At 35.9% G+C, this 20600-nt stretch overlaps 1 protein-coding gene across 4 annotated transcripts in view; it reads left to right on the top strand.

Moving 5' to 3' along the window:
• LOC148944422 (gamma-butyrobetaine dioxygenase-like) overlaps positions 1-20600 on the top strand; it is a 73355-nt gene extending 52755 nt beyond the window's left edge. For all 4 annotated transcript variants that reach the window (XM_089100131.1, XM_089100133.1, XM_089100135.1 and 1 more), the window contains one exon: positions 19536-20600. In XM_089100131.1, coding sequence (XP_088956257.1) covers positions 19536-19672 — 137 coding nt within the window. In that variant the 3' untranslated portion in view covers positions 19673-20600. The remainder of the gene's footprint in view (positions 1-19535) is intronic.

The following is a 20600-nucleotide window of genomic DNA, read 5'->3' as shown; positions in this document are numbered from 1 at the left end:
TCACAATTTTGCTAATAGGGTATTCTACTTTCATTATATTTTATTGTCACCAAACTTCACTTCTTGAGTGTGTTTTATGTAATAGACAAGTACCCATACTTTAGTCTGTAGACCCATCCTTGAAAGTTTCATGTTCCTAACCTAATCCCTTTAAAGCACCATCTAAATAATTAGATGGTGCTAATAGGGTTTAATTTGGATTTGAAAATAGAGAAAATGCTTATTTTTCAGTAATATGTTAAAGAAGTGAAGGTAAAGATATTAGGCTAGGCTTTATACAAAAGTTCTACTGATTTAATGCAGCTGGGGTACAATTGTAAGGGCAATGGTAATTATACATGGTAAAGGAGTTACAAGATAAGGTAAAGGGGGACATCCTATAGGAAGAAGATCTGTCTAAAATAACACTTGAACCATGTGGAAATTACTAGAATACATCTATAATTTTTCTGAATCCAGGGATGAGTATCATTCTTAAAGTATTTTTATACAGAAGTAATGTTAAAATTCTAGACAAGCTACTTTTTGCTATCTTGGAGGGTGGTTGGGTTGGGAGAGTGAAACCTTCGGTAATGGATCCGCGGCCAAGGCATAGCCTACTCTGGGAGGGTATTGCCAAGCTACTATATTAATCTGCTTCTGATTTCTATGTTTTAGAAAGTTGCCTAGGTTCCTTGACAGGTAGGCTAGCTTATTTTTTTTAATGTTATACCTTAATTTAGTTTTCAGTTTCTTTTTCTCTGGTCTTAGTTTTGAAAATGCAATTCAATTTATTTGTGTAGAATTTTAAGCTATATCAATGTTGTTTTTTTTAATTTAGGAAATATATTTGCAGATTGTTAAAACCTCATTAATTGGGATTGAGCAAAGTTGTGAAGCTGAAAATACTTTTCTTGTGCTTTATTTAAGCAGAAGATTTATTTTGCTATGTTTCACTTTTATAAAACAGAGATTTTTAAAGGTCACCGAAAGTCAATGCCCTCTAGAGGGAGAAGGAGTGAGATAGGTACCTCAAAATACCCTCTCAGGACATGCTTTGGTGTGTGGGTCCGTCCCCGGGGGTTTTATTTTTCGGACCTGGCCACTTTCCAATATGGTGAAGGGTAGCTTGTCTAGAATTTCACCAAAGTTATATTTGAACATAACCTTTGGGGGCATTGGTAGAGGGGTGGTTCCCCCTCAGACTTAAGACATCATTGTATTTGACAATTATAGTACCTAAGCTATGAAGAACAACTATTCAAACTGATTATGTCCACCCTGACATATAGACAAATTAGAAAAGACCAAATACAACTGTACAAAGCAAAGCATGACTTGTGGAAACTGTCTTTCCAGAAATATTTTCACCCTTCAAAAATAAATATCACAAGAGGACACCATGAAAAAATATTGAAACCTATAACAGTAAATAGATCAAGGGCCAATTTTTGGAGAGTCCAAGCAGTTACTGACTGGAACTCACTCCTAGAAATAGTTGTGAAAACTGAAACTTTAAATAGTTTCAAAAACGGCCTGGATTTGTTTTGGAGGGAACATTTTTACACTGATGACTCATAGACTAGGGTAAGGGAGACCCTTACCCTTGGTCTAGATTGCAGAATTCAGATAGCCTTTGACTCAGAATCATGACTTTGATGAACCAACTGACAGTCATCTAGAGACTACTGAAACAGGGACGTGTCCTTAATGGCACTGAGGATCCTGTAAATTAAGTTAAAGTAAATGCTGCCCCCCCCCACTGTTATTTTTTAGGGGAGGAAGGCCAGCATGTTAAATCTTGTTTCAAATGGTGTAATGAGAAGATTTTCAATCTGTATAACTTAAGCACCAAATTATACCATTGGCTTCTCTAGTAACCTCACCCCCTCATTCTTGCACATTTTAATACTTTAATTTTATTAAAGAGGTAAGCATTCACTGTTAAGTAGCAAGATACACCAAAAGACACCATGCTTTGCCAGGTTACCAAATTGCCACATTCGAAATATCTTGAGAATGATTTGGTTTGTAAAATTAAAACTTTAATGGAGAAATTTGAAACTTTCAGAAAGGGTTGAGATGGGGGAATTGACCTTGAATCTGGTTTAGGCTGAGGGGCATAGGGAAAAATTCTAAGGGCACCGTCCACAATCTGTTATTTAGCCCCTTTAAAACTTTTGGTATTATTAGCCCCTGTTGGAATAGAATGTATTACTGGTGGAGTAACAATATAGATGAAAACAAACATTGTGTATCCAGGTTGTCAATTTTTGTATCTGCATCATCTCAGAAACTGCTATGAGATTGAGTCAAAATTTTCAGGCAATATTATGGGGTTAAGTAAATAAAGGACTTAGTCATTTTGGGTGGGGCAGAGATAAATTATTTGCAATATCTTAGAACTTCATAGGAGGCATCAAGTTGAAACTTTGGTATGTGGGGAAGGGAGAAAGAAATGAAATGAAATTAGTTCATTTTAGGATTTATTTATTCATCCATAGTAGTATCTTTAATCCTTATATTTTATGTGATATTCATTTTAATTTATGTCTATTTTGGGTCCCGTTTATTCCTTGATGATAATTGCTGTTGGTCTTAAATTTCAGTTATTATATGACTTTATTTCTGCTCATCTTGGGTTTTAATATGTTTTTTTTTTCTTAGCTCTACTTTTCTTTTTGATTTTTTTTAATTATTCACTACTAAGAAGCAAGTATAGGGACCCCTCCCCCCTGAATTTCTTTAGCAATGGAAAAACTATTAAAGGAGGTATAAGTTTTGGCGGTTGATTTATATGTATCTGACTAGGTATTGTAATCAAGGTTGGTAACAAAGCCCTTTAAGTTACATTTTAACTTTAGTAACTAATGTTATATTATTTCAGTAATCCTTAAAAACAAACCTATAAAAAATTGTGCTTCTATTCTTCTCAGTTTCTGCTCAGTGTAATAAACCCAGATGAATGCTGTAAAAGATACGCAAGAGTTCTACTTTTCGTGATTGTCCTTGTCTGCTAAATGTACCTCTTCCTAGGATGCTCTTTAATTTCTAATATTTTCAGTAATATTATTTTTAATAGTTTTTAATAATAAACTCTTTCCGGGATGCTCTGTAACTTTTTAATATGGCTTCAAAAATGAAAAAGAACGCACATTAAAAAAAAAAAAAAAATAAATAAAAAAAATACAGGCTTGACATTTAGGCAGGGGTTAGACGGTCTTTTCCGGAAGAAAAGGTGATCCTCTCTCTCCCCCTTTCCAGAGAAAGGGGAGAGATTCAAAGTACCTAAAGTTGTATTTAGTATAACTAACTGAAACACAAAGAACTAACTGAATTGAAGGATGATTTTTTTATTTCGAAAAAGTTGTTGAGCTCCATTCTGTAAGTAGTGTAATAAGGCCTTTGCAACACAAAAGTGATCAGTTTATCTGGCCTCCCCCAGGCCATTCAGCGTGTCCCCAGGTGGCGATAGGGGAACTCTCTACAGATATGTGGGGTACCTCCAAAGGAGGCACTAACCAAAGGAGAACTTTGTCCCTGGTGGTCCATAATATAAACTGGGACACCCTTGCCAGGGGTCATGAATACAGGCGGAGGAGAAAGAAGGCCCCTCAAATTTACATTCAAAGGGGCCCACTGGTTTGTTCACAAGTCCCATGAGTTGCAAACCTTCTCCCAGTAATGGGTTAAATTGCATGGTAATACAGAACACCCTCCCGAGAGGATCTTTTATAGAAGGACAACTCCTGCAGGTCGTAAGATCCAGATCTATTGCCAACGACCTCTGCAAAGGGCTGCCTCAACCCTTTCGGGGTACCCGCAAGACTGGGGACCTTACGGTCAACTCTATTCTCGCTTGAGGAGTGGCGCCTCTCGAGGAAATTATAGCCTAGTAAACGACACAGCATTCGCACGGGATTCTGACTAATGGGCAATTCTTCTGGGCTTGGTATGTTTTGATGGGCGTCTTTGGGCTGAAAAACCTCTTCCTAGTTAATTTATCTATTATGGCTTGTCTCCCCATAGTAGCATAATATTTGTTGACTTAGATATGGAACATGTAAGAGTCAAAAAGCTAGGGACTTTTTGTGCATTTTTCTAACTCTTTTTAATAGAAGAGCTCTACTAAGAGCTAATTACCATTCAGGGAACACGATGAACTCAGAGTTCCACAAAGTTTTCGTTCATGGAGGCTTCAGTGACTTCCTGCTGTCCGGGGTTAGGAATAAGTTATTGAAGATTATGAATATGATTTTTGAAGAACGGGAAGTACCTAATGATTTTAGGAAAACCTTAATTAAGCCACTTTATAAGAAAGGTGATAAAAGTGAGTGTGGTAATTATCGAGGCATTAGTCTGGTCTCTGTAGGTAGTAAATTATTTAGTAATATGATACTTTTTAGACTGAGAGATGCCGTAGACAAAGTTTTAAGAGAAGAGCAGTGCGGTTTTAGAAAAGGTAGAGGATGTGTCGACCAAATATTTCACTATTAGGCTAATAATTGAGAAGTGCCTGAGTTTTCAAACACCTTTGGTTCTCAGTTTTATAGATTATGAGCAAGCGTTCGATTCTGTTTATAGAAGAGTTTTGGTAAAGGTTTTTATCCTTGTTTGGTATACCAGACAAATACATTAAAGTGATTAGTGCTATGTACGAGAATAACACTGCTGTGGTTAAGGAAGGAAATGAGGTTAGCAGCTGGTTTTGTATTAAATCAGGAGTTAAGCTGGGTTGTGTTCTATCCCCCTTTATATGGATTATTTTGATGGACATTGTCTTAAGGAGCACAGGAAAGGCAATGGGAGATCACGGAATCAAATGGGGAGGAAAAATTAACCTGGACTTAGATTATGCTGATGATTTAAGCATCCTAGATGAAAGTGTGAGCAAAATGAATGAAGTTTTAGAGGTTTTGCGAGTTCAGGGTGCTAGAATTGGTTTGAAAATCAATGGCAGGAAGACTAAGTCACTAAGGCTAGGAATAAGTGAAGATAAAAAGGTGATGTTTGGTAGTGAAAAGATTGATAAGGTGGGCAGCTTCACTTACCTTGATAGTATTATTAGTAAAGATAGTGGGTACAGTGAAGATGTTAAAAGTAAAATAGCCAAGGCCCAGGGTGTTTTTTCACAGTTGAAAAAAATCTGAAAGAATAAGAAGACAAATCTGCGAACCAAGATTAGAAGATTGGAAGCTACAGTGATGACAGCGGTCAAATATGGTTCTGAAGCATGGGCGCTCAAAAAAGTGGAAGAAGATTTGCTAGATGTTTTCCAGAGAAATTGCTTAAGGGCTGTTCTGGGCAGCCGGTTGACTGACTGTATTTCAAATAAAAGGCTATACAAAAAATGTGGTTCAATACTGCTCTCTGGGGCTATAATGAAAGAAAGGTTGAGGTGGCTAGGGCACATTGTGCGGGTGAAGGATGACAGATTGCTGAAGATTGTTCTTTTCGGCCAACCATCTACGGCTAAACGGAAAGCAGGTCGTCCCCGTCTGGGGTGGGAGGACGTCATAAAGAAAGATTTAAAGGAAATAGGAACTTCTTGGGCGGGTGTAAAGAGGGAGGCTTTGAATAGATTGGGGTGCAGGAAGAGCGTGTGTAGCTGTGTTGGCATTCGGTGGCTTGGTGCTGCGGTGAGTTGTTAGTAGTAGTAGTATTGCTGGTGCAAGCACTTTGAAAGTGATTTTATAATCGGTATTTGAAGCAGCATTTAGGTATTTCCTTAAATTCATGAATTCGAAAAAATTCATATCCAACTTTAATTTCTTCTTTGATATAAGCGTACTGAGTGAAGGAGTCTTCAAATTCAAGCTTGACTGACGTAGTCTGGCCCAATCGATTTGCACTTTTTATACCTTGCAGTCTATTAATAACTGAAAGGTCGACATCAACTGGGAAACCTCTGAGAATCCCAAAAAAAGTGCTTGGATTGTATTTTAACTGTTGCTCCGGTAATAAAGTTCTGAACTGATGTACAAAAATCTTCAGTTGCAGATTTATTAATATTGACATACCATCTGTCATTAACAGATTTCACGTTACAAACTAATTCATGCCCAGATTTTGATCGAGAACCGATTTGCGTTTAGTCGGATCAAACAGATCTGAAACCACTTTAGAGACAATAACTGTCGCATGAGTGTCAGTTGCTGGGGTAGGTTTGGGTAGTTGAGGAAAATTCAACTGATAATTGTCAAGTTTCCTTGACATTTCAACAACCACTTGTTGCAGCTCATTAAACTTAGAGAGTAAAGAAGTATAAGCAGTGGCAGGGAGACATGGCACCTGAGTAGGTCACTTTGTCACAAACGGTACAAAAGTGGCGCTACTGTTAAGAGATCTTAACAGAGAAATAACTTAGCTAAAATGACTAGAAGGTGCATTGTTCCCCTTACGTACTGGGCAATCCGAATCAGGTGCACTTATTTGCCTCAATAAACTTTTAGCTTCTTTGACTATATTCACCTCAAAAAACTCCGTACCATATATTTTGATAATATCCTCCTCAATTCCGCTTAGCAAACTGCTTTGAATAAAATTCAGCACCGGAGAATATACAAGTTCAGGCGTTTCGTCAGTGCTTTTCATGGCTATCGCAATCGCCACACAGATTAAAAAGTCACTGTATTAATTCAAGAAAAAGTACCGAATTACTGAATATCGAAATATAGGGAAATTAAAAGCAAACGAGATTCCAATTTATAATCCTCTTAAAGTTGACTCAGGTCAACAACTCACTTGGAATAAATTATGACCTCACCGAAATCAATTCAGACAGGCAATATTGAAGATTATGAATGTGATTTTTGATAAAAAGGAAGTTACTAGTGATTTTAGGAAAACTGAAGGAAGATTTGTTTTGTGAGGAGGAAATAGCAACAGTACTAAAATGATTGAAGAATAATAAGGCTCCAGGTGTTGATAGGGTGTTAAATTAGTTTCTTAAATATTGTAGCTCTGAGGTCAGAAATAAGTTATTGAAGATTATGAATATGATTTTTGAAAAAGGGGAAGTACATAGTAATTTTCGAAAAACCTTAATAGATTAAGTTTATAAGAAAGATGATAAAGGTAAGGGTGGTAATTATCGTGGCATTAGTCTGGTCTCTATAGGTAGCAAATTACTTATTAATATGATACTTTTTAGACTGAGAGATGCCGTAGACAAAGTTATAAGAGAAGAGCAGTGCGGTTTTAGAAAAGGTAGAGGATGTGTCGACCAAATTTTCACTCTTAGGCTAATAATTGAGAAGTGCCTGAATTTTCAAACACCTTTGGTCCTCAGTTTTATAGATTACGAGCAAGCGTTCGATTCTGTTGATAGAAGAGCTTTAGTAAAGGTTTTATCCTTGTATGGTATTCCAGACAAATACATTAAAGTGATTAGTGCTATGTACGAGAATAACACTGCTGCGGTTAAGGTAGGAAATGAGGTTAGCAGCTGGTTTTGTATTAAATCAGGAGTTAAGCAGGGCTGTGTTCTTTCCCCCTTTATATGGATTATTTTGATGGACTTTGTTCTAAGGAGCACAGGAAAGGCAATGGGAGAACACGAAATAAAATGGGTAGGAAAAAGTCTCCTGGACTTAGATTATGCTGATGATTTAAGTATCCTAGATGAAAGTGTGAGCAAAATAAATGACATTTTAGAGGTTTTGCGAGTTCAGGGTTCTAGAATAGGACTGAAAATTATTGTTAGGAAGACTAAGTCACTAAGGCTAGGAATAAGTGAAGATTAAAAGGTGATGTTGGGTAATGAAAAGATTGATCAGGTGGGCAGCGTCACTTACCTTGGTAGTATTATTAGTAAAGATGGTGGGAGCAGTGATGATGTTAAAAATAGAATAGCCAAGGCTCAGGGTGTTTTTTCACAGTTAAAAAAATCTGGAAGAATAGGAAGATAAGTCTGCAAACCAAGATTAGAATATTAGAAGCTACAGTGATGACAGTAGTCAAATATAGTTGTGAAGTATGGGCTCTTCCAAAAGGCGGATAAAGATTTGCTAGATTTTTACCAGAGAAATTGCGTAAGAATTCTTTTGAGTATCTTGCTGACTGACTGTATGTCAATTACAATACTAAACGATAAATGTGATTCAATGTCTCTTTCTAGGGCTATAATGAAAGAAAGGTTGAGGTGGTTAGGGTACGTTGTGCGGATGAAGGATGACAGATTTCCGAAGGTTGTTCTTTTCGGCCAAACATCTAGGGCTAAATGGAAAGCAGGTCGTCCCCGTCTGGGGTGGGAGGACGTCATAAACAAAGATTTAAAGGAAATGGGAACTTCGTGGGCGGGTGTAAAAAGGGAGGATTTGAATAGATTGGGGTGGAGGACGATCGTGCGTAGCTGTGTTGGCCTCAGGCGGCTTGGTGCCGCGGTGAGTTTTTAGTAGTAGTAGTAGTAGTAAATTGAAATGTTGAATGTTGATAAAGTGATAACAGTGAATGCGGTAATCACAGAAGCATTAAGTTGATTTCTGTAGGAAGCAAATTTCTTAGCATGGTGATACTTATTATTCTAAGAGTTCTTGTGGGAAAATTAGAGAAGAAGAATGTGGCTTTAGGAGGGGAGAGAATGGTTCGGCTAAAGTTTTACTCTTATTTTATGAATTGAGAATTGTCTTAATCATCAGGCCCATTTTGTACTCAGTTTTATATATTATTAAATAAAAAACCAAGTTTTTAACTTAAAGTAAGGAGCGACATTAAAACTTAAAACGAACAGAAATTATTCCGTATATGAAAGGGGCTGTCCCCTCCTCAATGCCTCGCTCTTTACGCTAAAGTTTTTTGTTGTTTAAAAAAATAAAGTTATGCGACAAACTCAAACTTTAGCGTAAAGAAGTAGGGGTAGTATTAGTAACGTCACCTCTTCTAAAATTAATAACCAAAGATATAATAATCAAATAAGATACGGGAAAATATATTCAACTAATGGATAGAGTGTGTGCTGAGTTTATTACTGTTGACTATAGGCCACAGAAAAATGTCACATAACTCCTTTTGAATTATCGCAACCGGGCTATTTGTGCCTTTTTAACATTTTTTTCTATGCCGCCGGTTTTGGTTGTTTGCAAGATAGTGGTATGGGCAGGTTCGTTACTAGCCAAAGTGTTTGCGGGGTGGGGGGGGGGAGGGAGAGCAAGGGATTTTACTGATTGGCTGCTCATTTTTACCGAATGTTTTTAGTCAATAATTAGCATGATATTCGTTTCGAATACAATACGTAAAAACACTGCACGAGTCGGTAAAACCGCTGCATTTACCAACCGAGATTCAGATTTTAGTACTTATCATTTCACTGTTTTAATGCTCTTTATTTAACTAAATGGAAAATTGTGGCACCATCTGTAAACTCACGGTATAAGTCGGTAAAACTGCTGCGCTTACCGACCAAGTTCGAACTTTCTGTAGATGACTTGTCAGTATTTTTCTGGTCTTTATTTAACCAAACAATGAATTTTAGCGGCGTCGGAAAAATCATGGCTCTTCGCTTCACTATTTTACCAACTTATTTTTTTTACCGAGTGACCAAAAAATTGGGGGGGAGTCCCCCTCCCCCCATACGTGACGGCCCTTAGTATGGGTATAACCTCCTGCCCAAAATTACTGCCTGGGGGCCAAATAGGATTGTTTTTGTCGAGCTAGAGCCTATAGTAGTTAAGATGAAATAGAGTTTGTAGTCTATGGCAAAGAGGACTATGTGAAAACGCCCCGCTAAGCTTTTGTTTCTTCGAACCACGTTTCTGGTTTTCAGTGGAAAGATCCGTTTAAGCAAGCAGACAGGATTTTCAAATTAGGTTAGATTAAAGCCAAAATGAATATGTGTGTGGATTCCCTGGTCCCATTGTCAAAATATTTTCCTAGAACATTAAGGGTATACAAAGATAATTTTTTCCCCGAATCCAAAATTGTTGCAATCTATTTTTAAGTTATTTCTGTTTGTGATTACGCTTAAATTTGTTATTTTAATTTGTGTGCTTGGGATTGAGGTAGAAGAATGGATGGTGTCATATGCGCTTCCTAAACTCTAATAGTTTGTTCATATAATAAAATCAGAGCTTACCGTTGCTCCTTAATTAGTATTCAAATTAGAAAGTACGCCCTCTGCAAGCAAATCAATTTTCGAACTAAGAGAGCTATAATTTTTTTTTTTTTTAATGTTGCTCAATAGTCCTTGAAGAGCGGATGAAAGTATGTTACATAAGTTTTTGTTTGAACAAAAATTTGTGAATAAGATACACTATATTGAAAGCTTTGAGGGGAATAAAACCTCCTAAATCAAAAGAAACCTAGCTAGTGAGCTAAGCTGTACAAGAATGAGCTAAGCTCTGATTTCATGCTGAAACAAGTCAAGTCGTGATTCGGGGCAAAGTTTAGCTATGGGCACTAACCTGACCCGTGGCGCCCCTTCCCCACCCCTATTCTTCTCGGGTCCAATTCTTTTGAAGAGATTTGAAATAGAAACACAGAACGATTTTCAGTTTGTTGGATTAGAGAACCAAAAAGGGTTATAGGCCCCTTTAACACCCTCCCCCCTCCATCCTCCCACTACCAGTTTTGTAACAAAAAAAAATTGGATGGTGTACTTTGCTTTATCTGGATCTATGGAAGAGTTTTTATTCCTTATGCTTGGATAACCAAAATTGATCATTGACCTCTCTAAAACCCCCTTCCTTCAACCCACCCACCAATTTTCTGGTAAAAATATAGGTATATGGCACCTTGTTTGAGTCAAAATTACGCAAGGATTTTAAATCGGGATGACTAGAGAACCAAAAGGGTTCAGAAGCCCCTCTTGCCAACTTTTTTGTGCAAAGTTACGCATAGCTTGCCCAGTTCGAATCTCAAACGTGGAATAATTTTTAATCTACATGGCTTGAGGCACAAAATGGATTGATGGTACCTCTAGCCGCGTCTTTCCCCTAATTTTCCTTGTTTAATGCGGAATCATACATGAATTTTAAATATTTATTGTTTTAGACGCAAATGCTTTTCAGCAGAAAAGCCTTGCTGTTTTACTGAATGACTTGAAATTTATGTCAATTCTTATATCTACTGGCTTAATATAAATTTGTCCTGACTACGCCATTGTAAGATGGCGGGTATACCAAAATTTTGACTTTTTGGGTTCTTTACCATTAAAATTTTTATGGCGAAAAATCCGTAACCGGATGCATAAAATCACCCTCTTGAATGCTCCCCCTCCGAGGTTCTTTAGTAAGTGAAAATTCAAACACAAGTTTTAGAAAAAAAACTGCTTAGTGAAAACATGTTTTTACTCAAATTCAAAACTTATTCAGGAATAATAATCTGTATTAATTATACTTATCCTACTAGCAAAAGAAAACTTCAAAAACACATTTTTGAGCATTTCAAAATAAAGATTGAAACAATTATGTCTTTTTTTTCGGTGCTATCGGGATACAGGGACATGTGGGGAGTGTCGAAATGTGTAACCAAGCAAAGTTTTCGTAAATAGGGTTTTATTTCCTCCACCCTGTCAGGACCTGCATAGTTTGGTCACTGGTTTTGACGTCACACACAGACCTTCCGTTTTTCTTTTTTCTTACACATTTTTATTCAAATATTTGTTGTCCTTTATAAGCTCATCTGGGTCCTTCTAAGTCAAAATTTAAAATCTACTTGATTTCTCCTCCAATACTCTTTCAAAAAATTTAAGGTGGGTCCCGTAAGCCGTTAATTTATATTCTAAGCGGAACCTGAGGCATTGCAGCTGCGGCCTTTTGAAAACGTGGAGTAGTGAGTTTTCATTTAGTTCAACAGTTTGTTTAGCACTGAGGATGACTTGGCGGAGGACCTTGTCGAAATATTTGCTTGTTTCTTCGTCTTCATGGTTCACCACTGGCTGATAAAATCCTCGTTTTTCACCCTTTTTGATTTTCTTTTTGTTATTGTCTTTCCTCTCTGAGTTTCATTTGTCATGTATAGCCAGTGTGGTCTTAGAATGTATTTGCAACATCCCCTCAGCATTCCCTGAAAGTTTCAGTTTAGTACCCTTAGCTGTTCCTAAGATTTTGCAGATTTGCCATTTTGACGATCTTGTTGCACTTAGTGTCTTTGGATTTAGTTCAATATGCCCTGAATTTTTAAACTTAATAACCTTAGCTATTCTGAGATATTGCAGATTCGCTCTCTTAACATCTTGAATGCACATAGGGTCTATGGATTTAGTTACAGATGCCTGTCAAGATTCCCTGAAAGTTTCATCTTGATACCTTGATATCCTGAGAGATTGCTGACACGCCTTTTGAGACCTTAGTGCACTTCGTTTATTTAATTTAGTTCAAAACCCCAAGAACACCCTGAAATTTCAACTTAATATCCTTAGCTGTCCCCAAGATGGGGATACGCCCTTTTGACAAGCTGGGTGCAGATACTGTCTTTTGATTTACTTGAGCGTCCTCCTTAAGATTCCTTGAAAGTTTCTACTTGATATGCCTATCCGTCTCTAAGGAATTGCAAATACGCACTTTTTACAACCTTTTTGCACATAATTCTTCAACATTCCCAAACAGTTCCAGCTTGTTGCCCTTTAGCCGTTCCTGATGTATTGCTCATACATTCTTTTGACAACCGGGACACACATAGTGTTTTTTTTTATTTCTCTAACATCCCTCTCAGCATTCCCTGAAATTTTAATTTAACACCCTTAGCTGTTCCTGAGGTTTCGCAGATTCGCTATTTTGATAACCTCGATGCTCTGAATGTCTTCGGTTTTAGCTCAATATCTTCCTCAGCATTCCTTGAAAGTTTCAACCTAAAACCCAAAACCGTTCCAGAGATATTACGGGTGTGCCCTTTGGACCAACTGGATGCAGATGGTTTCTTTGGATTTAGTTACACATTCTCCTAAAACCTCCTTGAAAGTTTTAACCTGATAACCTTAATCGTTCCTCAGATATTGCAGATACGCTCTTTTGACAACGCATAGTGTCTTTTGATTTAATGCAACATTCCTCTCATCATTCTATGAAAGAATCAACTTATTCTTACCTGTTCTTGAGACATTGTAGATGACACTTTTTGTGAACCTGGATACACCTAATGTCTTCTGATTAAGTTCAGCATCTCCCTCAACATTACCTGAAAGTTTTAAATTAATACTCTTAGCCGTGCCTGAGATATTGCAGATGCGTCATTTTGATAATATGGATGCAAGTAGGAGGAGTACTGCCTGCCATCCAATCACAAGGGGCGTCGTTTGGGGGGGGCAAGGGGGCATTTACCCCTCCAATAATGTGGAGAAAAATCTATTATATAGACCATGCTACTTGAATATCCGGATCTTGAATCCTCTCCCCCCCCCCAATGAGAATGCTGTAGATTTGCTCCTGCCAATCACTTTTGACTCTTAAAAAGGGCACTAGAAATTTAAGTTTTCAATCGTTTTAGCCTCGTCTAATGTTTCTACGACAGACCCGTCAATACGAAGTGGCTTGGGGAAAAAAAAATTATATTGAAGCCATATTGCTCTTTGGTAGCACTATTATGATGCCTATAATAACTAATGTTCACTTATTTAGTTCATCGCCTAAGTTAGATAAAGATCTTTTTGTAAGAGGTATTGTGAATGTTTAAGAAAATTAAAACGAGTAGCAATCAGTTTCCTCCTGAGACTTGGCGCTCCCATTGGTTGACACTCCCACAAAGAATTTGTTGTGGAAGGATATACTATCTAGCCAAATCTTGCGTATCTTAAAGCGCTCTTCGTGCCTGAAACGCCATATATGATTTTCTTCAGAAAGTTTCTGATTTTTAGTGCATATTTCGAAACTAAAAAGGCTTAAATCGAAGATGAAAATAAACAAAAGTAGGAAAAAATGAAAGTGTTAAGAATAAGCAACACTAAAAATAAGAGGTAAACTTTCGAGTCTAGACTTTGCATAGACAGTTTTGCCAGTAGTTAGTCTGATCAGGCGGCTCTAGTGTACCCTTGAAAACCTTCATGTCCAGGATTATGGATACTCGGTTCCAATTAAGTATTCGACAAAGCCAAAATTGTTTGGGTTTATTTAGATAGAGCTGAATTTTTGTTTTAATTTTTTATCATTATGATTGGACGTGTAATTAATTTTGCAAGGTCTTTGCAGAAAAACTTTTCTGCAGAAATTTCAAAGTAAAAGTTGATCTCAATTAGAAAAGTAGTTCTCCAGACAATATTCTGGGGGATTTTGGGAAAAGATTTTCAACTTCATTTTATTGTTATCATTATTTTTCTTATCTTTGCATCTTGCATTATTGTGTTATCTGGTTTATCTTGTTTGTCTTACCATACTTTTTCTGTCTTATCTTATGGTTCTTAATACAGTGGCATAATACTATGGATAAAGGAAGTAAAATATTTTTTAGTCAAGAAAGATGTCTAATTTGTATTTCAAAAACATATTTTGTTATAGTAATTTATCATATATGTCACTATTGATGATGGAAAGAAAATTGGTGTATAACACGAATTATTCTGTCACAGACGAACGCTACTGTAACATATTTAATTCCAAAAATAATCGGAAATTTTGTGAATTTTATCCCTTCTTGACAAAGTAAGAAGTATTTGGTTTTAGTGCATTTTTATAGAGCGTTTTGCCGGCCACTTGTAACCATGCTTCTGACTATGAATTTGCCCAATCTCATGAAAGATAAGGAACGTTGTGAAACGGGTAATAAAATGAACAACAAATATACAATGTTCGTGTTTATATTGATTCTGAAATAGGGAAAAGCGTCATAACATCTAACCCTCAGGACCACTAACGTCAGGACATCGACAAAATCCGTCATAACATCGACAGAAAAATCCGTCAGAACCACTACCCGTCATATCATCTAAAATTTTAAAACTTTAGTTTTTTTGGGGTTTAGGGGGGGGGAAAGGTACCTAGGTTAGGTTAGGTTACGTATTTAATATATGCTATACTTCCCCCCCCCCTGATGTGCAAATATATAGCCGAAATTTGTTTATAAACTATTTTGTCGATATTATGACGGTTAGTGGTTCTGACGGTTAGATGTTATGACGTTTAGTGCTTGTGACGGTTTGTCGAAATGGTAACACCCCCTGGAATAGTAGAAGAAGAAAAAAAAATTATATAGACTTTGCAAGGTTCAACCGATACTTGAAAAGTTAAGCAGAAATGAAGAAGAATGGCAGAGAATTTCTGTTATAGCTCTGCGCTCAGACTAAAAGGTAGCAGTTACAGAATGATATGATAACAAAGTGATTCTCCTGTCTTCAAACTACAAAGGTATAGAAGATGAGATGGGCGACATACCGTAATACAAGCACCAGAGGTCATACATGCAGGTCAGATTACCACGAGTAGTCTCAGACTGTAACACTTACAAGAGTAGCTTCGACCTTGTGTGCCGCATGGTTAGCTGACATTGTATTGAGACGTGTTCTAAAAAGCGGACTATGAGTCTGTTCCATCATTTCGTAGATGCAGTACTACCGAGTACATTCAAAAAGTTGAAGGATTTATGACCCAGAACTCTATGGTTATATAAAACAGCTGCTTAACCTTTGTTTAAGTGTCAACGAGTTTTTGCTTAATTCTGGGAGCTCAGGGCCATAGGTTCAAAAGAATAGCGAGGAAGAACTCTCGGATGAACTCAGCATCGTATCTTGAGACTGAACAGCGGACCAATTCCACAACCACAAGCAAGAGCAGTGCTGCACTTATCAGAATCATGTTACTTGGCAAATGCCACTCGATGCATACGGTTAGAATGTTGTAAAAAATCAAGATAAAAGGGCTGAGGGTGTAAAATTATTCTCTGCTTGACAAAGAACAGCAACTGTTTGAAAAATCCTTTCAATGCTTGATTTTCCTCTCTATACTTTCATTTTGATAAGGACACAATGGCCACATCTGTGGAAATTCTCCGGGGGTTGAGGTCGGAGGCAAGATATTTTGATTCCTGATTAGTGTTAAAATTATTTTTTTTTTTTTTTTTAACTCACTATAAGGAAATCAACAAAATTAGAATAGTATTTTATGTTCAGGCCCAGGAGGTTAAAAACAAAGTTTTTCTGGTGGAAGTAAACAGTAAAGTTGAAACTTAAAACGAACAAAAATTATTGCTTCACAGTCTATGCTACATATATCGGCAATACCTTGCCTCCGACCTCAACCCCCGGAGAATTTCCACAGATGCGGACATCTGAAATTTGACTCTTAATGTTTCCCTATATTTGTTGAATTTTCAAAAACTAGCACTTCAAGAAAATTAAGGTTGCTTGCCTTTTCCAGAAAACTTAAATTGTATACTAAAAGTTATCGTTATCTTGGCCAGTGAAAGACGATTGAGAGCCTTATAAATTAGTCTTTTATTTTTTGTAGACTATTCAAGGACTTTTCTACTTCTAAGAAATTAGCCTGTTTTTTTAGTGGTTTTTGTGCTTTCAGTATGGTGCTAGCTTTATCAGAATTCTACTGGCGTGGAAAAATATCATGAGTCAGTTTATTCGAGCTAGTTTTGCAGATAAGTGTTACATTTTATGTTTCAACTCCACTGTATACTTTCCATCTGAAAAACTTAGTTTTTAAAATTTACAAAAACAAAGATAGGGTTGGATTTAGATTTTAGTGCAAAGCAGTAAGGCGTAAGCTTGAAAAAAATTTGCATTTTAAGAATTACAAGAGTGATTTGGTTTTCCGAAATTGAGAATAAAGTTGGCTTTGGGCAAAAGCAGCATATCTTGAGACCATCTTTAAATAGTGTATCATCGCTTTTTTAAAGAAAAATATTGTTAGGTCGTACAATTTCAAAAATATTGACTGGTTGACAACTTCAGCGTTTAATCGATTGCGAAGAAACAAAACCAAACCAATAAAACCTCGGCACTTTTTTTGGTGAAGCCGACCAAAGGCTGCTACGATATTTCACGTCACCCAAGCATTGTGAATGTAGTTTTTGCATCAGACCTGTTGTTTTTTTTATAAGAAGTTTCATTTTTATGTATTCATTTAGGTAACGCTAAATTGTCAATAACGATGGTAGTTTTATTGTTATTCAACCGGTGGTAAAGCCCCAAAGAATCGTTTCTATTCAGTTTCCTAGTTTATATGCTTGAATGTTTTTGTCTCACTTCTTTACGTGTCACTTATTCTTTTCTTCGTCATTCTTAATCCGATTCTTATATCCGAAGTAATTAAAGAAGAGAAGACACTGGAACAACATGAAGATAAAATCATGTGATAAGATTATAAAAAAAAACTCACTAATATATCTTGGCTGTTTGAAAAGACACGTTTATGTTGTTTTCTCTTGGTGTAGACAATGAAAAGGTGAAGTGACAGGCAAATAGGAGATTTTGAAATATTTTGCTGCGAATAATGCACTACCATTCGTAGGATATATGATGTCATAAGGTTTTGTTTCTTTAAATTGAGAAATAAAACTGGTCCAAAGTTGTCGTTACTGTCTCAACTCAAGACCAGATCTGCCCAGGTTTCATGGAAATATCAAAAATTACGTGCTCTTCTAAGCGTTGGGAGGAATGTTTTAAGGTGAAATATCAAGGTATTGGGAGTGTTGATAGCCAAGAACAAATTACAACATTCAAACGAGACAAGAGAAAGAAAACACAATGGTGAGGTTAGAAATCTATTAGTAATGTATCTTTACTGAAACTAATGCACAATATTCTTTATTTGTGTGTCCAGTTTACATCGAATACTTAAAGTTGAAAAATGGAGCTTTTCAATTTGATTTCTATTTAACTATAATGAGGTGTAAGTAGATCCTGCGTAGGAGTTGCTTAGAATATATATATATATATATATATATATATATATATATATATATATATATATATATATATATATATATATATATATATATATATATATATATATATATATATATATATATATATATATATATATATATATATATATATATATATATATATATATATATATATATATATATATATATATATATATATATATATATATATATATATATATATATATATATATAAAACACTTGCACAACGCCACTCGCTCTGACCAACTCAAAATCCGAGTCTAGACCAGACTCACCTCTGTTGTGTAACTTACATCGTTCCATGGGCTCATTCATCATGGTTAAAGATCAAAGGCAGTCAGAGAGACATTGAAAATTCATAGAAGATTTCCATTAAACAAAATTATATAGAATTTTTAAAGTGGATTTTCTTTTTAGAGGACGCTTTTACGGCCAAGACTCAGGCACATAAGGATCATGCCAATGTGTCTGATGTTCGTATTTATAATAACAGTAATGAGTGTCACAGGAAATGGTGAAGTCTTGCATTCTCACTATTGAATATTTTTTGTGTGAAATTTCACGAAAAAGTTTTTAATTTTTTTCCAAGATGATGTGATTTTATCCCGCTATAAATTTTGTAGTTTTTTTTAGTTGAGTAAACATAGACAAGACATAAATAATTTGATGAGCTAAAGATAAAAATATTAATTGGCCAGTAATTAATCCATCTGTGTAATAAGTCAAACAAAATGCAAAAGGTCATGGTACAGTCCTTAAACAATTCATGCTTACTGACCCAGTCAGAATGTATATTTGAGTAATGTATACGTGTAATATTAATAGATTGTGTTCTCAATAATGATATATTTCGCTTTACCAAAAAGGAACTTCTTGCATATTTTTGGATGATACCTTATGCAATTAATACTAACTAAGATGCTTTTTGCTAAATAAATATCAAATAGGTATGTATCATCTGTCTAGCTTTCTGTTAATATTGTCGAATTTTCCTTTTTCAAAACTAGCTTGAGTTTCCTGTTAACATTATCAAGTGCTCAATAATCAATTTAAGTTTTTTTTCAATTTACGTTAAAATTTATATATTTTATTTATAGTCAAACAATACTTAATTAGCGCTTAATAAGGACATGAAAGCTCTTCCTTGCTAGAAAACTAATCGAGTGACTAATATTATTGATTTGGATGATTTGTGGGTGAAACTACTCTTCAAATTTTGAGATAGCCAATTTTGTTAAAAATTGTTCAAAGATCATATAGTGAAAACTCCCGTGTCGCCACAACCACCCAGGGCTCGGGGGCAGGCGTTGTAAGTTATGCCCTGAGGTCAAATATGGTTCTTATGGAAGAGATGCTCGTATAAACTTCAGAGAGTGCTCATTTGATTGGAAATTGAAATTTCTTGTTCAATTTTTGAAATTCAAAAGATATTGGAGGGCAACTATCCCCCCCCCCTCCACGCCCCCTTTTCCCCAAATGTGTCAGATAAAAATTTTGAGATGGCTATTTTGTTAAAGTAGCTCAAAACTAGCTTGAGTTTCTTGTCATCATTATCAAGTGCTCTATAAACTATTTAAGTTTTCCTTAATTTATGTTAAAATTTATATATTTCTTTAGAGTCAAACAATACTTAATTAGCACTTAATAAGGGCATGAAAGCTCTTCCTTGCTAGAAAACTAATCGAGGTACTAATCTTAGTAGTTTGGATGATTTGTGGGTGAAACTACTCTTCAAACTAGTCCTTTATTTTTAGGTGATATCTTGACCTTTGATAATCGACGGGTTGTGCATGGACGTAGCGGCTTTGGAGGAGGTAGACACGTAGAGGGCGCGTACATCGACTGGGACGAGATTAATTCAAGACTTAGAGTGCTAGAGTTTGGTATCTAATTAACGGCAATTCAATTTGTATTTTATGTTCAATAAGTAGCTTTGATGGTAAAATTCTTGCAAAATATTTAAATTGCTTTTTCATTGTACATTGGATAGAGTAGAGTAGAGTAGAATATTTTTATTTATAACACGTACATAAATAAATGTCACAAAACAGCGCACATGCCTGGTGGCATACTTTAGCGCTGAAAATATTGCCAACGAAAATACACAGCCATTTTCTAACTAAATTTTACAACAACGAAAAAGAAAATCCTGATAAACAAAATGCTTAGCATGTCATAAGATATTTCTTCACCAGTCTTAGAAAATGTCGCTTGTTGCTACATTCTCGAACTGATGCAGGAATTGAGTTCCAGATTTTTGGGCCAATGTGACGGATGCTGAATCCCGCTCTCGATGTCGGGCGAATTTCGCACGAAAAGTCTGAACGATGCGTAGTAGGATAATTATGAAATTGAGAATTAGTTGATAAAATGCCGGAGAAATTTACAGGTAAATTACTATATTGATAATCATGACAAATAGCATTCTATGATAGGATTGTTTATTAAGTTTGTGAGTTCAAGTATATTTACTGACCTCTGAAAGAGGAATTGGGAAATTAAGAAGCTATTGAACACGTTTAATGACTTAAGTAGGAAGTAAAAAGCGAAGTACAAATCTTTGTAAAGTTTGTAATTTTAGTGCATGCTCTAACCTATAGCAGTTTGGAGATTTTGCTGAAATTAAAGCATAAAAGCTATCCGCCAACGTGGTCCCCAAATAGAATTGAAATAATGCTAATTACATATCTTGTTCTTATTTTGCCAGACTTTTAATTTTTATTGATTGTTGATTTTTACTGTTCCTTAAGTGCCTAGTTGTGAGATTTTTTTCTTGTATCGTGTTGATTTTTATCGAGGAATAAATTATGTTCTTGACA

This window comes from Artemia sp. Qi Xiang Cuo, chromosome 14 (assembly GCF_049724085.1).
Source record: "Artemia sp. Qi Xiang Cuo chromosome 14, ASM4972408v1, whole genome shotgun sequence".
In the NCBI taxonomy this organism is placed as follows: domain Eukaryota; kingdom Metazoa; phylum Arthropoda; class Branchiopoda; order Anostraca; family Artemiidae; genus Artemia; species Artemia sp. Qi Xiang Cuo.
This window is presented reverse-complemented; position numbering and strand designations above follow the sequence as displayed.